General features: G+C 38.3%; 1 protein-coding gene across 1 annotated transcript in view; it reads right to left on the bottom strand.

The window, feature by feature from the left end:
• Positions 1–21,767, bottom strand: part of MAPK8 (mitogen-activated protein kinase 8) — a 22,013-nt gene extending 246 nt beyond the window's left edge. The window contains exons 1-11 of the mRNA XM_009864919.1: positions 21,600–21,767; positions 18,869–18,998; positions 17,624–17,682; positions 17,349–17,487; positions 12,167–12,332; positions 7,632–7,703; positions 5,501–5,683; positions 4,552–4,676; positions 3,558–3,621; positions 1,611–1,688; positions 4–732 (exon numbers count right to left, since the gene is read on the bottom strand). Coding sequence (XP_009863221.1) covers positions 587–732; positions 1,611–1,688; positions 3,558–3,621; positions 4,552–4,676; positions 5,501–5,683; positions 7,632–7,703; positions 12,167–12,332; positions 17,349–17,487; positions 17,624–17,682; positions 18,869–18,998; positions 21,600–21,721 — 1,284 coding nt within the window. The 5' untranslated portion in view covers positions 21,722–21,767 and the 3' untranslated portion in view covers positions 4–586. The remainder of the gene's footprint in view (positions 1–3; positions 733–1,610; positions 1,689–3,557; positions 3,622–4,551; positions 4,677–5,500; positions 5,684–7,631; positions 7,704–12,166; positions 12,333–17,348; positions 17,488–17,623; positions 17,683–18,868; positions 18,999–21,599) is intronic.
• Between the last annotated feature and the right edge of the window lie 729 nt (positions 21,768–22,496).

Here is a 22,496-nt window from a genome sequence, read left to right as displayed (position 1 = left end):
CACTCTTTCTTTAAAAAAAAAATCACTAGTTGTTGCTTTTGCTGAAGTATTATAGGCAAGTGGCCAAAATAAAAGAGGATTTTATTCACTGCCAGCAGCACGAAGCACGCTCAGAACTACAGCTGGCTGTGCTGAATTCTCCCCGTCTCCACCTGGACACGGACATACGACCAAGCATAAAACTTTGAAGGATATCATGAACAAAACATCTGGAATAAATTCTAATTAAAAAATTGAAAACCTATAAAATCTTAAATAATTCATTATATGGTAATGACCACAACATTAACATGTGCTTTGATAAAACAAATCTTACAAATTCAGTAAAAAAAGATCAGCAGCATAATAGTAAAGCAAATATGCAGATTTTAAAACCACAATAAAAATTTATCAGGTTTAGTATTTTACAGTTAATTACAGCAAAAAAGTGGCTGCTTTTAACACAACTTACAGTTTAAAATTACAGCACTTTATGATGAATTCTACGATTATTTTTGAAAAAACACTCAAAAATACCACCAAATTTTAAAGGTGCCCTATTAATGACTAAAAGGACCCCCCTCCCACCCCCCAAAAGACCAAGTAGTCATCTACAGCAACCCAGAGGTCCAGCTGAGGTTTCTAGACTGCTGTCTGTATCAGAGGCCAATGTTGGATCCGTTGACATTGAAGACACATCATTGACAGATGACGATGAAGATGGATGTTGAGAGCCATTGATCATTGCTGCACCTGTGCTATGAGAAACAAAACAGCAAATCAGTTGCAGATACAGTTGCACGGTTCAGTACTTGCATTAGTCTGTCTCTTCCTAATAGTCACTGCTTTCCCTTATTTCGGCACGTTTGAACAGATGTCTCACTCCATTGTCGAGGTAGATAAAACCCACGAGTCTTTCACGTGGACCTTAATGAATGACTTGTCAAGAAACGCACAACTCGCACAGCACGACACCTGTCAAATTACAGTAAACGCCAATGGCTGAAGGTTAAAAATCACAAACAGAGATAGTACTGCATAAAGCCAGAGACAAGATACCCTACAAAATGCTGAGAACAAAAGCTAGAATACATCTACATATTCTGATAGAAGGGATTTTTCAAAGTCTGGACTTCAGCGAGCTCTGAGCAGAGTCAGCAATAGCTGTCCAACAGACTCCTATTAACCGTCAGTTAATGGGCACATTTTGCTCCAAAATTCAGCAACAGGTTTCTGAAAGGCCTCCATAATTTTCCAACCTAGAAATCCCATTTCATTACTGAATAGATGGAAGTGGTGGCTATAACTGTATTTGAAACTGTACCAGCTACACATCTAACCAGACTACGGCAAGAGAGTGCTGGCTCGTGGACCAAGATGTTTCTTGAGGACTGAAATGAACGAAGCAGCAGTTACACGGGGACAGTAACAGAGGAATTGACCAGATTAATAAAAAGAAATGTCAACCCCAAATATTCCATGCAAATAAGCAATATCTCAAAGAGAATTCGAGAGGTTATTGGTCATTTAAGAGCCATGTTTTTGAGTTAAGCTACTCTTGGATGTCTTGAACAGTTTTACTCCCTCCTGAACATAATGTGGCTTTGTACTGTGCTTTTATTGTAACCAACCTAAAGGAGCTGGCTGTCCACGTATAACCCCATTCTTGGTTCTCTCCTCCAGGTCCATGACTTCCTTGTATATCAACTCTGAAAATGCAGAGAAAGGAATGCAAAGAATGAATTTGCAAACCCTAGACTGGATCAATAATATATTTCCACTAACACGTACATTTAAATTTAATAGGCTTTTTACTATTCAGAATTGGTTTTGAACAACAGACTGTAAGCTACAGAACAAATGGCAAGTGACATAAAAATGTACAGTTCTTTTCTGTTGGAGCTACAATGGCCTGCTGCTCTCACGAACACACTGATGCTGCTCTAAGACTCTTTTGTTCAGGCTGCCTGGGGACCTGAGGTTAAACTGAGTCTTGATGAACACTCGGTTTTTATCAATGGCTTCTTTGGTACAGATAAACTCCATCAGCAGTCTTCAAAGAAACAGGCAGGAATGAGCCCCAACAGCACTGCCACCCACCCAACACACATTTGCCACTGAATTTCCTCAGCAGCTACAGCTAAAGGTCCAGATCACTGTGAAATGGAATACAATATTGGCATGTAAGTAGCCACTCCAAATGAAAACAGCAACTTAATCTGCCAGTTACACAAGTTTCTCATCCTTTAATAGGTCAGAAGTGCTCATAACATGAAACAATCATGCACCCTGTGTGCTGACCAGAACGTTTCTAGGCTAATGGCAGTTTATTACCCAAAAAAGACTTTGGCTGTGAATCCAACTGAAGAAAGGACTAAACACGTTAAATGCAACTCCTAAGAACTGACTGTCAGAATACTTCTTATCTGTCACTGGCAAACGAATGCACAGTACAAACAGTTTGGAAGAAAAAAGCATTTAAGAATTAAAATTTCAAGGGCTGTGGGAATCTCAGAAGTAAAATCCATATTGCTTGAAATACCCACAGCACATCTGCTTCAAAAGGAAAATAACTTTGCTTGGAAGAAGGATGGTTAAGAGCATTTCCACAATTCTCCTTATCTCTGCCTTCACAGTTAAAACTCAGTTTCTAACAGAAAGCGATGCACAGTTGTGGTAGTACTAGATTTTGCAGACTTGTGTCCATTACTAGCCAACACAGGGAAACTTTCAAAAATTATTCACAAAACATTCTCCCTGCTTTTTTTTCCCTCTGGGTATAAAAAGGTTATACAGATCTAATATCCCTTTCTAGACTTTTTCAGTACCAAGTATTAGATTGCTCAGTGTATTAAATTCTTGCTTAAATGCAACATTTATAGCTTGCACAGCAGTCTGGATCCACATTTTTTCTTAGCTCTAAACCCTCTGCAATAATACCACACCTTTTAGAAGTAATTTCAAAAGGAAGCACAAGCTTTACAAATAACAAAGGTGCTCCCCTTACGCGTTATCATTTTACCCCTCACATACGGGCAGGAAATATAGATACTAAATCAGTACTGAACACTAAGCATCATGCTCTAGGACATATGAGTTTTATGTCATATCACAATCCGTTCCACATCTCAACCCCAACTACTTTCTCAGGAACTCACGAGCTGGCTCAAAACTAACACTCTTTACAGCTGCTTCTTTCAAACCCTCTGTCTGATTTAAAAGAGTACAGTCACTGCTAATATGCTCTTCCCTTGAAGACCAGTGCTTCTACTTCAGACTTATATTGCTCAAGTAGTTTGTCCAGAAGAGTTGCTCTCCCCAAAAACGATGACTTACGGTTTGCAAAAGGTGACTGAAATGAGCAGGTCTTAAGTTCACTACAAAGTTTCAGCACCTTTACAGGAAAATTTTTAGCATTCCAACAAACAATAGGCTGTGAAACACTGAACTACTCCTTTGCCATTCCAAGCAGTTTAAGTAAGTGCTCTTAGGGTGCTCCAAAGAACTTCAGCAACAGTTATCTCTGGGGCCCAGTCTACACCCCAAAAGCCTTATAATACTTAAAACGCCCTTCTTACCTTTCCATTCTTCTATCGTGTGCTCCCTCTCATCTAACTGCTTATCTGGTATTTTTGGTGGAGGCTGAAAACCAAAACAAATTAATTATAAAGCCATCAAAAGGCATACAAACCCAAAATCAATGAAAAGTGAAAGTAAACACTCAGAATATGAACGTGATTAAAAAATACTGTCATGGTCACATATTTGCTCATACTCAGACTTGGTCTATTTTCCAGATACTGTTGCATGTTCTGAAGTTATTCTGATTAACAGATTGGCTTGCATTACTGTAATAATCAAAATAGAAACTGAAAAGTCTGGTAAAAGAGCTCCTAAATGCAGCATTCTCCAGCCCAACCAGAGCTTTTGACCTATTTACAGTTAACTACTAAATTTTCCCTCTAGCTATTCTAGACCAGCAGAATTCTAATTGCACCATTTACATAAATCTTAGTAGGACATCATCAAACACCTCTTTTTTTAAAAAAATGACACTTTTCTCGTAAGCTGAAATCACTTTTTTAAGGAAAAATTTCAATTAATTCATTTATTCATTAGTGTTAATAATCAAAAGCTCAAGATCTTGTACTCAGATTTTGTTGAAATACTTATTTTCTAGTTTAAGAGTATTATCAATTGCTATAACAAATGAAATTATTTCTCTCACCCAGGAGGAAATACCTCAGAATCCTGCCAAGGGCAATCAAACCACACTGAAACAATTGAAGCTTGATAAATTAGAACCCTATATAAAATATTTCAGATGCATTACTGCATGTCCATGAGATTACAAGCAATTATACTCAAACGCATGCAGAGATACAGGTACTTCAGATTGCACCCATTCCTAATACTCTTTCTAATAAACATGTCTGGCAACAAAAATTATTACAGCTCAGTCGAGTTTCTAGTGAAACGTGTAGTTCATGCAATAATCTTATTTCAAGGAGTTATGCCAAGTTTGCTCTAGTACAGCATCTTCCTAAGCAGAGATCTAAAGCGAGAACTTACAGCTTCTGCTTCTGATGGATCATACCAAACATTGATGTATGGGTGCTGCAGGGCTTCATCCACAGAGATTCTTTTAGAGGCATCTATAACCAGCATTTTTGATAACAAATCCCTTGCTTGACTTGCTGCAAAAGTGAAATTTTCTATTCAGTCTAGTGCCATATATATTGCACATAACACAGTATTTCAAAAGCTCATAAGGAGAGAAGACCCAGCGTAAACAAATTCCAGTTTAATATCTACGCAATCCTCACATAATCTGTGGTTTAGGAAAGTGGTCAATTTGATGGGGAAAAAATAATTGAAGAGAATAACACAGGTGGGAAAGGGGTGGGACATATATGACTATACATTTTCAGCACAGAGTGCCCCTTGGTGTGACATATAACTCAGCCGGCAGTGTGGCCTTGTCTGGAGTAGCAATGAGCAAGCACCTACTACCCCTCTCTCATGGTTTATGGGGAAAAAACTGCCACATACTCTTACTCACAGGAAATACGGCAAATCTGTGACTCCACTCAGGAGGTGACTTTTAGAACCAGTAAGTTATTTCCATAACAACAGGATATCTATGTATTATGTACTGTCTATCTATTACAAATATAAAACCTTTACTTGCATCCCTAGAGAAAGAAGATTTGGTCAACCTACACAACTTCTGTGCTACTCTCCCCTCCACTCTTGTCTAAATCATGTTGGCATCAGTAACTGAGAGGAATATATTTACTTTTCTTTAAAAGGTATAGAAATAGGAGCTCTTTCAGAGAAGATGAGAAAGTGGAGGTAAGCATAAACCAGCACGTTCATCCATTCCCATGATATAAATATTGTAATACTTAAATCTTTGGTGGGATGATTTTATACTGAACCAAACCAAGATACATTTCTGTTCCATATATCACAGTTCTAAAACTTTTAAAATACAGAACACACAGAAGGCAGACCTTACCTTTAAGCTTATTGTGTTCAGAGTCAGCTGGGAAAAGGACATCTGGAAAGAGCTTTTCAAAACTATATCCAGCATATTTAGGTCTGTTCTCCACATAAGTTCGGACTGTAGGCTGCAATTTCTTCATAAATTCGGGACACGGTGTTCCTAGCTGCTCTATAACTTTATTCCACTGATCAATATCTAAGGTTACGCAGCTAAGAAAAACTGTTGAATTTTCAGCTAAAAAGTTATGTTAAAACCACATGAAATAATCAACAGAGAGAAAACATAGAACATTATAATAAAATAACAAGTTCGTCACCACTAGTCAGGACTGTCTTCTTAAAGAAAACAGTGAAACAAAGCAAGACTATGACAGCGTAGTCAAGGCAACATGTGAGTCACTCAAAATCATTAATTAACTAGCAAAGGATATACTTCTTTGGATGAAAGGAAAACTGAAAGACTCACAAAGTGTATTAAACTTAAACAAAGGTGTTGTTTGGGTTCTGGAGAGTTTCTGATCTGAAGACGTATTCACAACAGTCAAGCCACCACACATGGCCATGGCACTGGTGGGAATTACCCCGTGTAGGTGCTTTGTCCTTCGTTCTCACCTCGATACCTCAGCCCAGTCCTGGACTCTCCACAGTTAAGATCTGGTACCAAGGACAAGTAACGCTGAGCACCAGTGGGCACACAGGGGACAAAATCCTGGCCCATGCAGGCCAGTGACAATTTTTTCAGAGACTTGAATGCAGAAGTTAGAGTTTCAGGGGCACGTAAGAAACGTCTGAATTGGAAAGTTTGCACAAGCTAAGGGGGAGATTGATCAGTTCACAGCAGAAACACTGAATATGTGTTACTGAATAAAAAAAGTAATGTTTGGCTCAGGAATTCCTAGTTGAAAATAGTTATATACTAGGAGAGAGCTCAAGTAAAATTTTATACATGCTTATTCATATATTCTTTTTAACTTTTCAGCTACCATCAAAGACTGGATATCGGGCTACCTACACCTTCAGTCAGGTGTGGCAGGCCCCCTCTTAAGTTCTTAAAACGTAACAGCATACCTGTACATAAAGTTTTTCCAGCTCTGCAGTGCTTTATTACCAGCCTTGGAAAACAAGCATTTAAAAAAAAGCCATGCCAGCAAACGAGATGCATAAAGCTAAGCATGGTGCAGCTCATGCAACAACAGAGCTGCGCGAAAGTAAGGATGTCCTGGGTCTCCTCACTGCACCTCAAAATCTTCACCCCTAAATGGGACTATATTGATTATTAAACAGCTAGCCTGCAGCAAAAGCAGGAAAGATTTCTGAAGGCATCTGAAAAAACAGAGTGTAACTACTAGTGAAACAAGTAATATGCCAAACTCCAATGAGAATCACTAATTTTAGTGATGAATCCAGAGGTTTCAGCTCTATTTGCTCAGAGCAGACCTTCTGTCTAAAGTATGTTCACAGAACAACCCATACAGACACCACCAAGCCATTAATGGAATAGAAAGACAGAAGGTGCCAGATATTTCTGAAAGCTCTTGGCAGGATCATTTCTGCATACCAAAATACCCCAGAGTGTTAACTAATGAAGCTGGTTAGGAATTTTTAGTAAACATTCATATAAAATGTAAAGAAAAATAACTGCTAACATGCTCGGGTATTAAACAAGATTAGTAAGTTATTACATAAAAATGATCTCCAAAGCAAAAATCGATGCATGTGAACCAGTAAAACATCACCTAAACAGAAAGAAAAAAAATCTGTCTCAAATGTGACAACATCCAAAAGCAATGGATAGACACTATATTAAATTGGAAAAAGAAAAAAAGAGGTAAAAAAAGAGGGGAAAAAAGGAAAAAGGAAAAATAAGCCTGTTTGCCTAAGTGGTATTTTGTTCATTTTGCTTACTATTAGTCTCTAAAGACAGTCATACACATTAATACTGTGTTGTGCTTTTGCTTTAAATGGTATAACTGTAGACATTTTTGCAGCTTCCTGGAACCGATATAACGAAATTGCAAATTGCAATTTGAAAAGGCAGTTTGGAACCAGTATTTTAAAAATCAGAACCACCTTAATCAGGAACTATATTGCTGCAGTATCTTTTGACCTTTTACAACTACATCGCAGGCCAAAGGTAAGGATACGATCCGTACCAGGAAATAAAACACCACCTTTGATCATTTCTCCCATGATGCACCCAACAGACCAAATGTCAACTGAAAACAAAATGCAATGATATTAACATAAAAGATAGTTATTAAAATAAAGTAAATAAAAATATCTAGACACATACACACATGAAGTGACTATAAAAAGCGTGTGTGATGGAAATGAGTGAAGGTGAATGTATGCTAACTACAGGACCAGCAGAGACTATGTCCTACTGCTAGGTGCAGCCTGAATACAAATGAAGTTCTTAATTTTTTTTTTTAAGTGTATCACAAGAAAAATCCATGTTCACTTAATAAAAAAAAAAAATTGTACAATATGCATTTTCAACATCAATAGAAGGTTAATCATTAATAAAAATCAACATCAATAAAAAGGTTAATCACTTCCTAACTAATTCAACCTGCTGCAGCAGCACAAGGATACAGTCCCTTCCTGGAAAGAGGATTTTGTGGCAAACCATTTCGCCCATAATGCACCCCACAGACCATAAATCCACTATGTTTGTAGCACAAAAAGAAGGAAAAGCAAAGCAAACAGTCATTTAAAATTAAAAGAAGCATAACATGACTGCATCCTATAAACTGCAAAGACAGCACAGAAAGAAGAGCAAGTCTTCATATTGACCAGTGAAAACACTTTAAAATTACACTGTATGTAAGGATTAGCTTTTAACTGTCTCAAATTCAAGGCAGAAAAACATCCTTTTGTTTAACATAGTGCTAAAGCAAGAGCTAGAGCAGAGAGAGGGAGATACACATGAATCAAGCAGTGTCCTTCCCCAAGCTCTGAGGCTTGCAAGGCTACCTCTGCCAACAGATTAGATTAGAGCACCAAATATAACTTTATTTCTTGAAAGTAATTCCGTTGTGGGAATAATTTTAGAAGTAAACTGATCTTTAAAAACACTGAGCATCTAAACAGATACTAAATCTACTTTTAGGAAGAGAATTAATTGGTTATTACATAGAAATTAGAATTTGCCATCAAGTATTTCCCAAAAACCAGATTACCATGCATCTCTCTCTCCCTTTAAATAAAAAGCAAACACAATCAGTAGAAGATCACTTAGAATTTTAGAGGATCAGTTAATGACAGTATTAGTATGCTCCTAAAAAATTTTCAGTTAACATTATTAGCTTTAAAAGATTTCTCCAGTTATCCTGAAATAACATCTTATACAAAAGAAAAACTCAAAAGAAATTTTTTTTTTTGGTAGGAAGTACACATTTACCTTAAAATAAATCACTTGGAATACTCAAAGATGCCCAAGTTTACTTTTTACAGGTATGCCAATTTCCCTTGTGGTTGCTTTAATAGATACTGTTAAGTCTGTATGCAAAAGTTTTCTTGAAGTCATAATAATAAAATTGTATTATTATGAATACTTTTATATCAAATATGACACTGGAATTTCAATTAAGAAGATAAGAAGGGGACTTCAATGAGAACAACTGTATACTAAAAAACACATGTAAAACTTCTGAAGTAGCTCAACAATGTCAAGCAAATAACTGCTTCTTATTGAAAATATACCTTCTGCTTTATTTACAAATTCCTCTAAAATAGTATCTAAATCATATGATAGGAGATTGTAGTTGTACATATTAATAGGTCAAAATTAAGGGCCGGGTCCATTTAAAAAAGTTATTGTAAAAATTTGATGATTAGTGGTATTTTTCCTTAATATACCCAAACCTGTTGTAATTAGTTTGGGTACAACATGATAAACTCGACACCCCTAATTGCATGGAAAAGTCTGGGAACAGTATTTATGTGACTCAATGACTTATCTTCATGCCTCAGATGACAAATTACTTCAGAGGCAAAGAAAAACACTGGAAATCATTCTTTTGGTCACCCTAGAAAAGCAAACTTGTGACGTTTGCGGGTGTTTTGGTTTGCTACTTTCATTAATCAAGTAAAACTTGTCTATTTATATGTCTCTAACGTTTTTATGAAGCTAGACTAACTCGTACACTGAGGACCACTCCTGTGAATACTTCTACAGAAGACTGAGTATAATTTTATTACAGATTTGAAACATCTTTTTAAAAATCTCCTGCTTGTCATATAGAGTGTATTTTTTTCTTAAAACCCCTGTTTGGAGTGAACTTTCTACTTTCTATAATGGCAAGAGAAAAAGTACCAAGTGAAAAAGAAGTTCAAAGCCTGTGTAGTCGCAAAAGCCTGGTTTCCTAATGTAATATACCCAACTGTACTTCATTTCCTTCAGTATCAAAACCTATGTAGAAGTTAACTCTATAATCAGTTTGTCTGGGAATTTTGCTAATTACACAAGCTCAGCAGGGCACTGAAACGGCATAAAGCTGCCAAATAAACCCATCCAATTGAACGAAATGTTCATGCTAACCATGAGTTTGCTGTCAATTTTCAATATTTAACTCTAAATTAACTTTTAATTAAACTGTGGCTTTAAAGGCCTAAAATAGGCATCAACACTAACAGGTGAGGATCAGGGACAGGTCATAGTTCTTACCATAATTACACCCTTGATACCTGCCTCCCTGTTGGGGGACCTCTGCTATGAAGGAACTCATCAGGCAGTGATGGAAAAATGTAAGAGCTGATGTAAACAGCCTTTTAATGACAGCAGGACATACAGAGATGCAGACTGTCTTCTGACTCAGCCCCGATCTACATTCTCCAAAAGTATCATTCTCAACAAAACAACCATGTATTTGGCTTTGGGAAGACTGATAGTTCTTCACACGACTGTACATCTTTACTTATATTTTGCTGCACAACACAATTCACACTTGCTTAAGGAACAGGATTGTCACTAGCATAACAATCTAGGCTCTAGAACACCATCTATCTAACCCCAATAATAACCTAAGAAACGTTTTAATGAAAGAATGTTTCATGCTTTTGCAACTCAAAATTACTTAATATTTAAGAGAAAAATGAAACTGGGCAGGCTAAGTCAGAAAACCTGTGACTTCCATTGTACCAGTTCCTTCTATAAGGCAGCTGCATGACTCAGACTACAGCTTTAGGTCCTTTTATCTAGTGCCTCTGAATTTACCAGTGTAAAGTCTTTGGAAAAAAAAAACTAAAGATGGACAAATTTCTACAAAACTTTAGCAGTAAAAAAAACCTAAAAAAACTTCAAGCTTCTTCCACTCAACCTCTGACTTGTAAATTACAGAAAAATAGCCAACCACGGAGGCCATTTGAAAGGAATGTACGTCCCTTCATGCACACTAAACACTCCAAAGAGAAATAAAAACCACAACCTTGCAATAACGATCTATTCTGACTCCTTTGAGCTGGCTTCTTTCACTGTCAACACTGACAGAAGTTATTCTTCCCAGCTTTTATAAATGACAAAATAAAATCAACTCTCTGTGCACACCGCACAACCTGCAGTCACCAGCTGCAATGGTAACGCAGTCGCCAGGCACCTTTGCAGACTATATCAAGAATCCTGAAGAGCAGAGAAAGCCCCAGTTGCATCAGTACCCTGAGGAGCCGTGCATCGCATCACCCGGAGACAGCTCACAAAACCTCAAGCGTCACAGCGTCTCACGGGCCTTACTGGAGGACGAATCAATTAGTGTTTAACAGACCTTCAGCAAACGGGGACCCTGTGGGCTGCGCCTGTGCCATGAGTGAGGTGATCTGGCCGCAGTGACAGAGGACTGGTGAAATGGCAGTAAAATTGGGGCTGCTACAACAGAACTTCAGGAACTACTTGTTCCTTCTGTTTCCTGAAGGATTGTAGCTGCTCCATTCAGAAGATGCAATGTACATTTCCCTCAAACGCTGCATCCTTCCCTTATTTTGTTGTAGAAGACACTGAGATAAGGGCCACTGAGCCCTGAGGAGGGAAATGCATGCAAGCAGAGGGACAGAGTAAACAAATGTCCTTGAAATTCATCATGGGCTTCTAAGAATCTCTGTTGCTTCATGACAGTAGCCTCTGCAATCTTGTTTCAAGCACATTACTGATTTTTTTCTTCAGCAACGTTAAGAACTTGGTGTGACAAGTTTAATAAATTTAATATACAGTAATATCACAGTAGTTAGTTTTAGTTGGTTGCCCTCAGTAGCCTTTATGTTCCCTACATCCTGAAAGGCTATACTGAATATAGTTATTTAAAGATCATAAACATTAGGACACACATTTACTGATGAATTACAATTCACATCCTCATCAGGAATGAAGTCAGGTGAAGGTATTTCAAGGTACATACCACACACGAAGAAAACATATTTCCAGTTCTTCCTGGACAAAACTTAATCTACTAAGCAAGTTTTTTAAATTTTTAAACAAACAAGGCCCTCAATTTCTTCTCCTATTAAATGTAAACATTTCTAATGGGTTGAGTTGAATAAACAAATTGGTGTATCCAGAATCTGCATTTTGGTCACAAGGCTAGTTTATAAAATTTCTACAGCTTTAAAAAAAACATTAACATGTAAAATGTGGTGTGCCAAACAAAAAAAAATAAAGCTATGCCAAAGAAAGACTATATTTGCTGACCGTTTTCTTTGTATCCCATCCCTAGGATGACCTCTGGTGCTCTGTAGTAACGAGTCACTACATAAGGCGTCATCATAAAACTAGTTCCTGCAGTTCTGGCCAGTCCAAAGTCAAGAATCTTCAAAGTGCAGTCTGACTTTACTACTATATTACTGGGCTTTAAATCCTTTAAAAAGAAACATCATATATGACTGCTAAGACAAGCACAAAGTACTCTGTGGTTCACATTTGCAAAAGATAACACTGCTAACATTAAACCCCACATATACAACGAGGATATTGCTATAATTGCAGTTTCTTTTCCCCTCGCGTTAATCCATGTGCATTCAGCAGGCTACAGAATTAATTCCCTTATTGTGCTTGTAGATTTATACAACAATTAAAGGAGGAAAATACAAACAGTGTTACAAGATACGTTAGCAATGTCTGAAATAAATTGAAGTTAGTAAGAAATGTTAGCTCTGAAGTAAGGTCTAGAAACTGCTCACTGGAACAATGGTTATTACTATGATACAGAACACAGGTAACATTACAATTGCTGACATAATTTGATGCAATAATCAACTTGATACAATCATTATTAAAATTATAGCATGAAGGTAAAAAGTTAAAGATATCTTTGCTAGTTGAGGCTGCATTACTTCTTTTGAACCAATGCAGATGTTTCTCTGAACAGGAAGGAAATTCCCATGCTCACAGATTTAGTTTCTCATTTAGGATTTTGATTTATACTTATTTTGGTGACCAAACCCAAAATGGTACTATTAAAGAACTGCTAGAAATTAACATAATCATTAAATTGGGGTGGAGAATGCACTTACACAGCTTCAGATCATCCTAGTCAGAAACTTGGAAACTGTATTGTCTTTACTGCAACCCTAAAACCACACTGACAATAGCAGCTTTACCACAGCTATTTAAACAGACATTACACTGGCACACTCGGTTAATTTCCTCAGGAGAATCTTACACCTGAATGTCACAGAGCAAATAATACAGAGTAACTTCAGAATAACTTTGCCATCATAAAACATTCAGAGCACACAGGCAGACACAGATAAGGCTTGGATGCTTTCTGCCTACATGCTTCTGAGAGAAAAAGACAAGATGTGGTAGAGGACTCCAGCATTTCAGCTGCAGGCGTCTGCTAAGTAGCCCCATCTTTCACTGCCTCACGGACACTTAAAAGTGGCTATCTGCAAGATATATGTAGTTTTCATTTGTACTTGTCTGTCTTTCAGCAAACTCCTCAGAAAGCTAAAATGTTGCATTAAAGACAGAGAGGAAACCACAAAAAAAGAGTTCCAGAACAATAGAATTTTAATGAGTAATTAAAAGTCTTGCATACTTACATATTCACACGCGCTTCCAAATCACACACACAAAGCCTCTGCTCACAACTTTGGCTTAAAAGATTCTCAAATGCCACAAATGAATTCAAGCATTAGAAGGCATTCCAGCTATTTAATACGCATGTTTCAGGTTCTGCTTCAATCCTTTTTATTATCAGCTTTATTTTTGCACACATCTACTCTGTGGAAGATGTTCACTGCAGAATCCCAGGTGCATATTCATAGTATTAACTATACTTATCCTCCCCAAAGCTGCAGGATTAACATCGAAAACGTTAAGAGACCTTCCCTTTGCAAGAGAAAAATCACTACGAGGTCAAAAAAGCAAAAGCTTAGCAAGCACTGCCCATTTCTGAACATCACACAGCCGTCATGAAGCTAAAAACACACTGTAATTTGGAATACAGAACTGTCGCTCAAAACAATGAAGGTGAAAATTGACTGCCACTGCATCCAAATTCACGCAGAACCTCTTATTTTTTAAATAAACAAGGACTCAATAGCTCCTATAGGAGTGATGAAGTTAGTTAGGCTGTATAAATATATCCCGAACTGAGAGCAGAAGATCCTTTGTCTAACCTTAAACATGTAAAATGCCAGTGCCTAAAATCAGAGCTTATTCACGGCTGTCTCCCCACTAACCAGCTAGGGAGAGAGGGGCATCTCTGGAGTGCAATTCATGGCTCCTTTGGGCTTTTCCCTTTCTAAAGAAAGATTTGTGTGAAGGGCTTCCATAATTAGGCACCTTTGTTAAGTGCTCAAAACTGGCAGCACACAGTGTTTCAGAGCCTCCATGCAAGACTAGTGAGACACTTTGTGACCTTCAGCAAGTCAGCGAGGCACAACTCTGCAACGCTCTTCACTCACCCTCCTCAGATTATGAAATATAAATGAAGGTGTACTTCTGTACTTGCTGGAAACTCTTGTCTTTGCAAAATGTTTTGTACACAGTAAAGTCCATTTGTCAAAATCTGTTAAAGCCAGTGTAAAGATATAGTCAAATTTTTACCAAGCTCAAATCTTTATATACTGATGTGACATGGACCCTATGACCTCTAGGCGAAATTGTCTGAAACTCTTTGTATTCAACCTCTGCCTTGTTCCATGCTTCTAATTTGTTACGAAGAACACACTCATTTCTACTCCAGTGTTACAGGTACACATAAAGATGGTTGTAATTTCAGCCAGCAAGCTTTGAAAAAGTTCCTGAGGTGCTGAGATTACTGTAGCTGTGTTAGAAGTTGAAGAACCCACCAATACCAAAAAAAAGCTTTAAGCTTTAAGCTTTAGAGGATGCTGAAGAAGTACATTAGATTCATCAGCAGAATGTTCCACGGGCAGCAACAGTAGTGCAGACTACATTTAAGGAGTAACTAGTTTCAACAAAGTAATTAGCTTTAGACATTAAGGATGGTGGCGGTGAAAGCCCAGAGAGTGATAAAAAGCTACTATTGCAGCCACACGGTCCATAGGAAATATGTCCCTTTTCAAGCATGCCCTCCTTGCCTTCTGAGGTTTTGTTTAACTTGTTCCAGAGAGAAACAGGATTTTAATACTTTGATGTATAAAGGCATAACACACACAGACACCAAGTAAATAATATAAACGTTTTGCCTGAACATACTTAATCTTACAAAGCCTGAGAAGCTGTCTGCTGAAAATCTACCAAAAGACCAGCAAGTAACATGTATCTTTCCACATCCTTCAAAAACATTCATGCATACACATGTTAGGATTTACACAGCAACTGTATCTATAGTCTCTTTGGAATAGGTTATTCCTGTACTTTGCATTACTGCACACTATAAAGCATTTCAAAGACTTCTCCCATATTTACGAGGCAGGAACTCTATCCTCAAAGCTGTCTTTGCTCCTGCCTAACAACTACCTCAGTAATTACTTCTTTTCTTCAAATCTAAGAATGTTTGTATTTATCCATGACTTCTATAGGCTCAATGGTTTGATGCCCACTTTGTAGGAGTAAGCACCACCCTTGAAGCAAGCTTAAACAAGGTAGGTTTAGACTAGACACTAGGAAGAAGTTCTTCATAGAAAGAGTTGTGGGATATTGGAACAGGCTGCCCAGGAAGGTGGTTGAGTCACCATCCCTGGATGTGTTTAAGCATCACTTGGATGTGGTGTTGTGTGATATGGTCTAGGGGTCAACTTGCAAGTAGGGTTAATGTTTGGACTCGATGATCCCAAGGGTCTTTTCCAACCTGGATGATTCTGTGAAGTTTCAGAAGCTCCCTCCTGCCTATTCCAAGATCAACAGAAAGCGATGCTGTTACATTACCTACTCAAGCACATCTATACAATACACAGTTTTCCAAAACCCAAAAGAGCTAGGAAAACCCACGGCATTAAACTTGAACATCTAAGCATCGAAGAAACCAGAAAATGTGAAGCAGTGTACAGGAGAGTTACTTCAATCCCACAGGACTGCGTTAGAACACAAAGGGCTGCACAGGATCAGTCATGTGCAATATAAGACCACACCGCAGTGAGTGAAGTGACCCAGTTGTGCCGAGCATTCCCAGAACAACGCAAGAAGCCCACTGATCTGTCTCAACATCCACGTGCGGACCGAGCAGCACAGGGTGCAATGCCTGGCTGCAGGCAATGGCTCTGCCTAGCTTCCCTTGCCCATCACTTCCAAACACAGCATGTCAGGGCAAACTGCACGTGGGAATGAAGCCTCCACACCTCTCCTCCCTGACCAACCTGCTGGTAAGGCAGCTGACAAGGTAGCTGAGCAAAAGGAAGCAGTATTTGAATAGAGCACAAGGATTGAATGGTCAAACAATTGTTGCAATTCCTTCAAGGGGAAAAACTCACACCGAATGGGAGCGTCCTACTGCTACATCCAGTGTGCAGGTCATTCAACAAGCCAGCCACAGTGAGGTGGACTGCTGAGCTGCACAAGGATCCTCACACAGCAATTCCTGTGGCAGCACTTAGAGCTGCCATTCATGATTGCTTTGCTGTGTACATCATCCATGAGGAAGACTATGTAGTACTGACTGAAAGTACCCCACATGAATAATTATATCTTCTGCATCACTTCGGAAATGAACACTTTCTAAACTCTCTAAAAAATTGCAATGAAATACAATAAAATTACAATGAAAAAATTTAGTGCTCTGCTACATCAGAGATGACATTTGACAAGTTGTAACTAGACAAATTTCAAGCAATCTTTACGTTACATACAAATACATAGGAGATGTTCACGTTGAACAGGCAACCTTAAATTCAGAATGGCTTCACTGGATTGCAGCACACACACACCATTTAAAAAGCAGCAGTCAGTTTCGCCTGTAGGCAGTCTTAACGCTTTGTGACACACAGATGTATGAAAGTTCCACTTACAGGTCTTTATCACTATTTCTTTACCTGAAGACCTCAGATATTTACTTATTACTTCACTACTAAAACAGAAGAAATAAAATGGGCAGTTCATTCAAAAGATACAGTTTCAGGTTTGGTTACCAAAACAGTGAAGGCAGAGACACTTTCAGATATTCTTTCCTGCCATGACTGCTAAAGTAGAACATTATATAGAATTAGAGGAGGTAATGTAACTCACTGCAAAAAACTTTATTTGCTCTGTGCAGACTACTATCAAATCACTCAAACATTCAAAATGTTCATTCCAGAATTACAACAGGAAAAAGCTAAGCGTGGATGATTTCCTTTCAGCTTTCTCTCTGCCTTTGGGACGGGCTATGGATCACCCTTTGTGCTCCTATTTCTGATTTTTTTCTGTCTTCACATAATCAAGGCAAAATCAGGTGCAACGCAAAATACACACTGTTAAGTTCACTTACCCTATGTATAATTCCAGCTGAATGAAGATGTTTGATACCACACAGCATCTGATAAAGAAGATAGGACATTCGTTCATGGTCTAGCTCCATCTGAATCACTTGGCAGAGATTAGCATCCATGAGCTCCATCACTATGTAGCTTAGGAAGTTAAAAAAAAAAAAAAAAAAGAAATAATAAGACAATATTGCCCTTTTATTGTATTCTTTCCCTCATTCATCTTTCTGCATGAATATTTTTAAAATTAATTCTCAGCTTTAGTTCAAATCACACTTACACGTCTTGAAATTCTTCGAGGGATTTTTGTGGTGTAAACACATTCAGTAGGCCGATTATCTGTAGGAAGGGAGAGAGGAAGTATAACTTCACCCCAGCAACAGTAAAGCTGCAAAGTTAACATTTCAAAACTGATACCCAGTACTCTGGTGGTGCACATGGAAGCTCAAGATGCTCAGTGGCTCAATCAGGCCCAGCATGCTATAAGAGATGCTAATGATTTTAGGAGGAGCCTATTTCCTTCATAAATCTGTGCGCATTAACAAGATGACATTCAAAGTTCAAGACCTAAGTTAGTTAGTCAGTCTTCCCCTGCCTCCTGCTTTCAGTTTGAAGACAGCTGATAAGATTTTTATTGCATAGGAGTAAAAATAAAATTAGGAACTGACAAAGACTAACTAAGAGATACTTTGCCAGCAACAATTCCACCCAAAGAGAAACACAGATTTTTGGAGCTGTCTTAGGACATTTCCTAGTTGCTAAGAATGGGTGAGATGTGCAGAAACAAGTCAAGCTACTACTCGTGCAGGCTTGCAATAGTTTAACATCATATAAATTATGCTATTAGGTAAATCTTCCTTCAGAGAATCCACGCACAAACCATCTCTGTCTTAGAAAAAAATACAAAAACTTCCCCAAGCTGCTAAAACACAGAGTAAGTCTTCAATAAGTCTCTCCTTCCTTAGCAGCCAGAGGGAATTTTATCTTGCTGAAGGAGGATTAACAGAGAAGGTGAGGAAGACCGTACACATCTGTCTCTGAAAGAAATGGCCAATATAAGCCTTTTGTAGCTTAACTCTAATAAAATTATCATACATTCTCTCCCCATTTCTGTGATCTGCTCTACTCCACAGTAAGCATCCGTTCCTGTTGTCAAAACAGGAAAAAAAATAAAACTTATTACAGCTTTTTTTCCCCCCTATCTGTCTAACAGCAGCATCAGAAACAAGGATGCTCTCACCACTCATGGTATTCTAATTTGTCAGTTGCTTGTAAAATGTATCAGCGGAACACCGACTCCCTTTCTGAGTTTGAAGGGTGTATTTAAAGATAGGGCAGATATTCAGACTAGTCAATAAATGCCTTTCTGAAAGACTCTTCTGTACTCATTACAGAGACAGAACCATGCAATGAAAATCTCTATAACCTACAGAGCATGCCATCATCTGAAGTCACTTTTAAGACTTTTACGAAGAATAATCTTCTAGATAAATCTTTAACATGTAAAGCAGGACACTGCACTCACATTTTTGTGATTAACGCACTTCATAAGAACAAGCTCTCTGTAGGCTCTTTTAGCATGGGTTTGGTTCTGAAACGGTCGGCTTAACTTCTTGATTGCAACATTTCGTTCAAGGATGGCATCATAAGCTGCACTGTAATTAAAAATAACATTATTACATCTCAATGTCAAGGCCCTTTATGTTGTGGTAGTTGCCACTTTTTCAGATATCCTGTATCATGTCTACAGATAAACCAAATTCCCAGCATTATTCAGCTTTACGGACTTTAATAGCAAAGTGCTCTTGTATGTTGAGTGATTGAAAATTTACAAATATTTCCCAGCTTCATAGTATTAACACATGACAATCTCCACAAGATAATGCAGGATCTCTGCTTCCTAAAATATCTTTCTAAAGATAACTGAGCTCTTGCTACTCATTGGCATTCAAGAACAGACTGACGAAAAAAGATTCAAAACACTTCAAAAACAAAAAGCACATCAGTTTTATGTAAAACGTTCACACTGAAAGAAAGGGACAAGGACTGAGGGAAAGTAAGTTATATAAAGGTCTCATGCTTTCACTTATGCAGTTGCTTAATAATCTCATGACAATGAGAGCATCAACGTTAATATCAAACAAACAAACAAGTCAGGAAAGCTTTAACATCTTGACGTCACTGGCTTTTACTTGGTAAAAAGAAAGAATAACATTTTGTTTGCAGACTACTGCCAAGACTGTCTTATGACTCAGTGACAAAGCTGTTTAACTGATGCAGACTGTTGCTGGGGACAACTCCCATACGTATCACATTTCCATGACAGGAAGGCACGGATTTTGTTTCCTGTAAGAGGTAATATGACAGCTGACTACCATGCAGACTCAGGAAATATTTATCAGTTACTAAAAATGCCTCAGCAGGGAAAACAATGTTTTCTTGTTTCTTATCAAGAATGGTACTCAAAACTAATGAGGAACATCTGCCACCAAATGGTCAGCACATACTAAATCCAACTGGCTGCTTTGAAAAGCAGGTTGTCCATACAGTAGGCAGGTTTGAATGATTTTTTTTTTTTTATCAAAACCTCTAGTCATTACCAAGAAAATAAAAATGGGAACAACATATATGGGCAACTTTTTTTGGTTTACCACTGTCCAGAATTTCCCTCCCCTATACTCAAGATAAGGCTTATCTTACAAAAGAGCAGCAAAGAGGTGGCCATGAAAGATTGCCAACATGGGACTCCTGCACCAGTATTTCAGCTTCTGCATCACCAGTACGTAACAGTAGCCTTAAAGTCTGCTTCAGTATTAGACACGGTTGAGCCTTTAGGCCATCTACGTAATACTCCTCCAAATCAAGCTGGATCAGGTTTAAAAATAATACAAAAAAGAAAACCAAAACAACAACAAACCCCAACAAAAATCACAAGAATTACACCCTATCTCCTCCAGACACGAGCAAGATTTAACCACATGAGCATTCCAGCCCTTCTCAGGGTAGTCAGAGCTGTTTAACTAAAAAGGCTTCAACTATCACTACTGGCAACTACAGAATGACATCGGAGTAACTGCATGGCCAGTTTTTGAATCTCAGCTGTAGGAGGGGCAGCAAATTTGGAAACAGATAGTAACATATAACTGGGGATCAGAGGGACAGTAATAACATCTAAAGCTTTTGCAGGCATTTCTGTAGCAACTAAACAAACTTCAGTCAAACAACTGTCTATGTTCTCATTATATTAACATACGTGCAAACAAAATTCAGATCAGTTTTTCTCCTGCCGCTAATTACAGACAAAATAATCTTAATGCCATAAGGTACCATTTCAAAAACAACTCTAGAATTTCAACTTTTCATTTGCACTAAGCACATTGTTCTACTATTAACCAAGCTAAAACATAAACCACAAATTAAAAACTCATCCATACTACACATTTTCTAAACACCAACTAAGACAAGACGAAGGTAGTAAAGAAGTTACAGTGAAAAGCGGTTGAGAAGTTTGATGTTTCTTCTGTACTTTTATGTCCCTGGTTAGCATCTTAAGAGTTATAATAAACTGGAAAATAGATTTCAAGATCCTCTGCTATCTACATCCTTCACCAGCATTTATTTTTGGGGAAATGTCACTGCACAGGAAACAGTGCCTACAAGCTGCTGGTTGTCACCAATCTTAAACCAACCAGATGCTCTTCAGACCACACAGCAGAGCTTTTATTCAAAGAATTATATTGCCAAGTCATATTTTCCTAAACTGCATGGGGTATTTACATATCACAAGGACAGTCAGCATCACGAAATGCTCACTAACAAGAATTAGGCACTACTTAGATTATGAAACCAAGTGAAACAGGCCCCTAACAGACCATTTCAAGACACAAAAGCATTTACAAGCAGCAAATACCACACAGAGTATTTCTGGCTTTCGTTTCACTGTAAACAGTGTGGCTTAAGATTAGGATTAGTTTCTTTATCCAGGTTTTCTTCCCGCCCATTAATTTATGGGAGTCAGCACAGCTGGCTGAATTTGCACAGAAGGGCATCAATTTAGAGGCCGGAAAGCACATAAGTCAAAACACAACCGCAGCAGCAGCAGCCCTTGCTGAGGAAAAACGGCCAGCGACTACTATCGACATTTTGCACGTGAAAGATGGCTGTTCACACTGCTACACAGCAGCCTACACCAGAAAAACCCAGAAAATTCTGTTAAGGGAAGCTAAAAGTACACTTAAATTTTAGAGAAACCTTACCATACTATCCCTTGTGCTCCCGACCCTATTGGTTTTAAGTTTTGATACCGTTTCAATACAGTGAAAGTCGAGTCTCCAATTTCAACGCTGTAGAAATTATTGTCACGCTTGCTTCTGCTCATGACAGCAACTTAGTTAGATCGTTTCATCCAAATTTTGCTTCTGGCCTGTAAAGAAATAAAATTTAGAAAAATAAGGCTTTACAACTGCATGTAATCTGACAAAAGGCAAAATTCTTCATAATACGCAGAAGACACTTCCCAAGTAAGTCCCCGCTCGGTCCCCATGTGTTGTCTGATCCAGTTGAGAGACGTCCCTGCCCATGACAGAGAGGTTGGATTAAATGATCTCTGAGGTCCCTTCCAGCCTCGGCCATTCTATGATAAGTCCCATATGCAAACGTATGCTATTTGTAAGGTCTGCAGGAATGAGATGGCATGTGCCTGAGATGTTTTATTTTGGGGGAATGTTCCTAAGATAGGATTCCAGAAGGGAAAAAGAAATATAAAGATATAAGTGAATGGATGGTAGCAAAAAAAAAATCTTAAGACTGCAATGACAGAAGATCAAAAGGCAGAAAGCTACATGTCATCCAGAGAGCTCCAGCAGTGCTGCCACCCCTTCACACACACACACGCATGCGGCAAGGGAGGAGGGTTTGGACCAGACACTCTCCAGAGGTGCCTTCCAACCTAAATTGTTGCATGACTCTGAAAATACGAGAGTGACAAAACATCAACAAAGTCTTCCAGACTTTGCAATCATCAAAATGTTCTTTGTCAGAGCTGCCAGGAACACCTGTCACTGATGTGGAAACACATCCGGTCAACCTAGGCCAGAAAACAAAAGCTGGCCTTGTCAGAGATCTTGCACACTAGCTCCTATCAGTACAAGTAA

This window comes from Apaloderma vittatum, unplaced genomic scaffold, assembly GCF_000703405.1.
Source record: "Apaloderma vittatum isolate BGI_N311 unplaced genomic scaffold, ASM70340v1 scaffold9412, whole genome shotgun sequence".
Classification (NCBI taxonomy): Eukaryota; Metazoa; Chordata; class Aves; order Trogoniformes; family Trogonidae; genus Apaloderma; species Apaloderma vittatum.
Note: the sequence above shows the minus strand (reverse complement) of the source record. Positions and strands in the feature narration are given on the sequence as shown.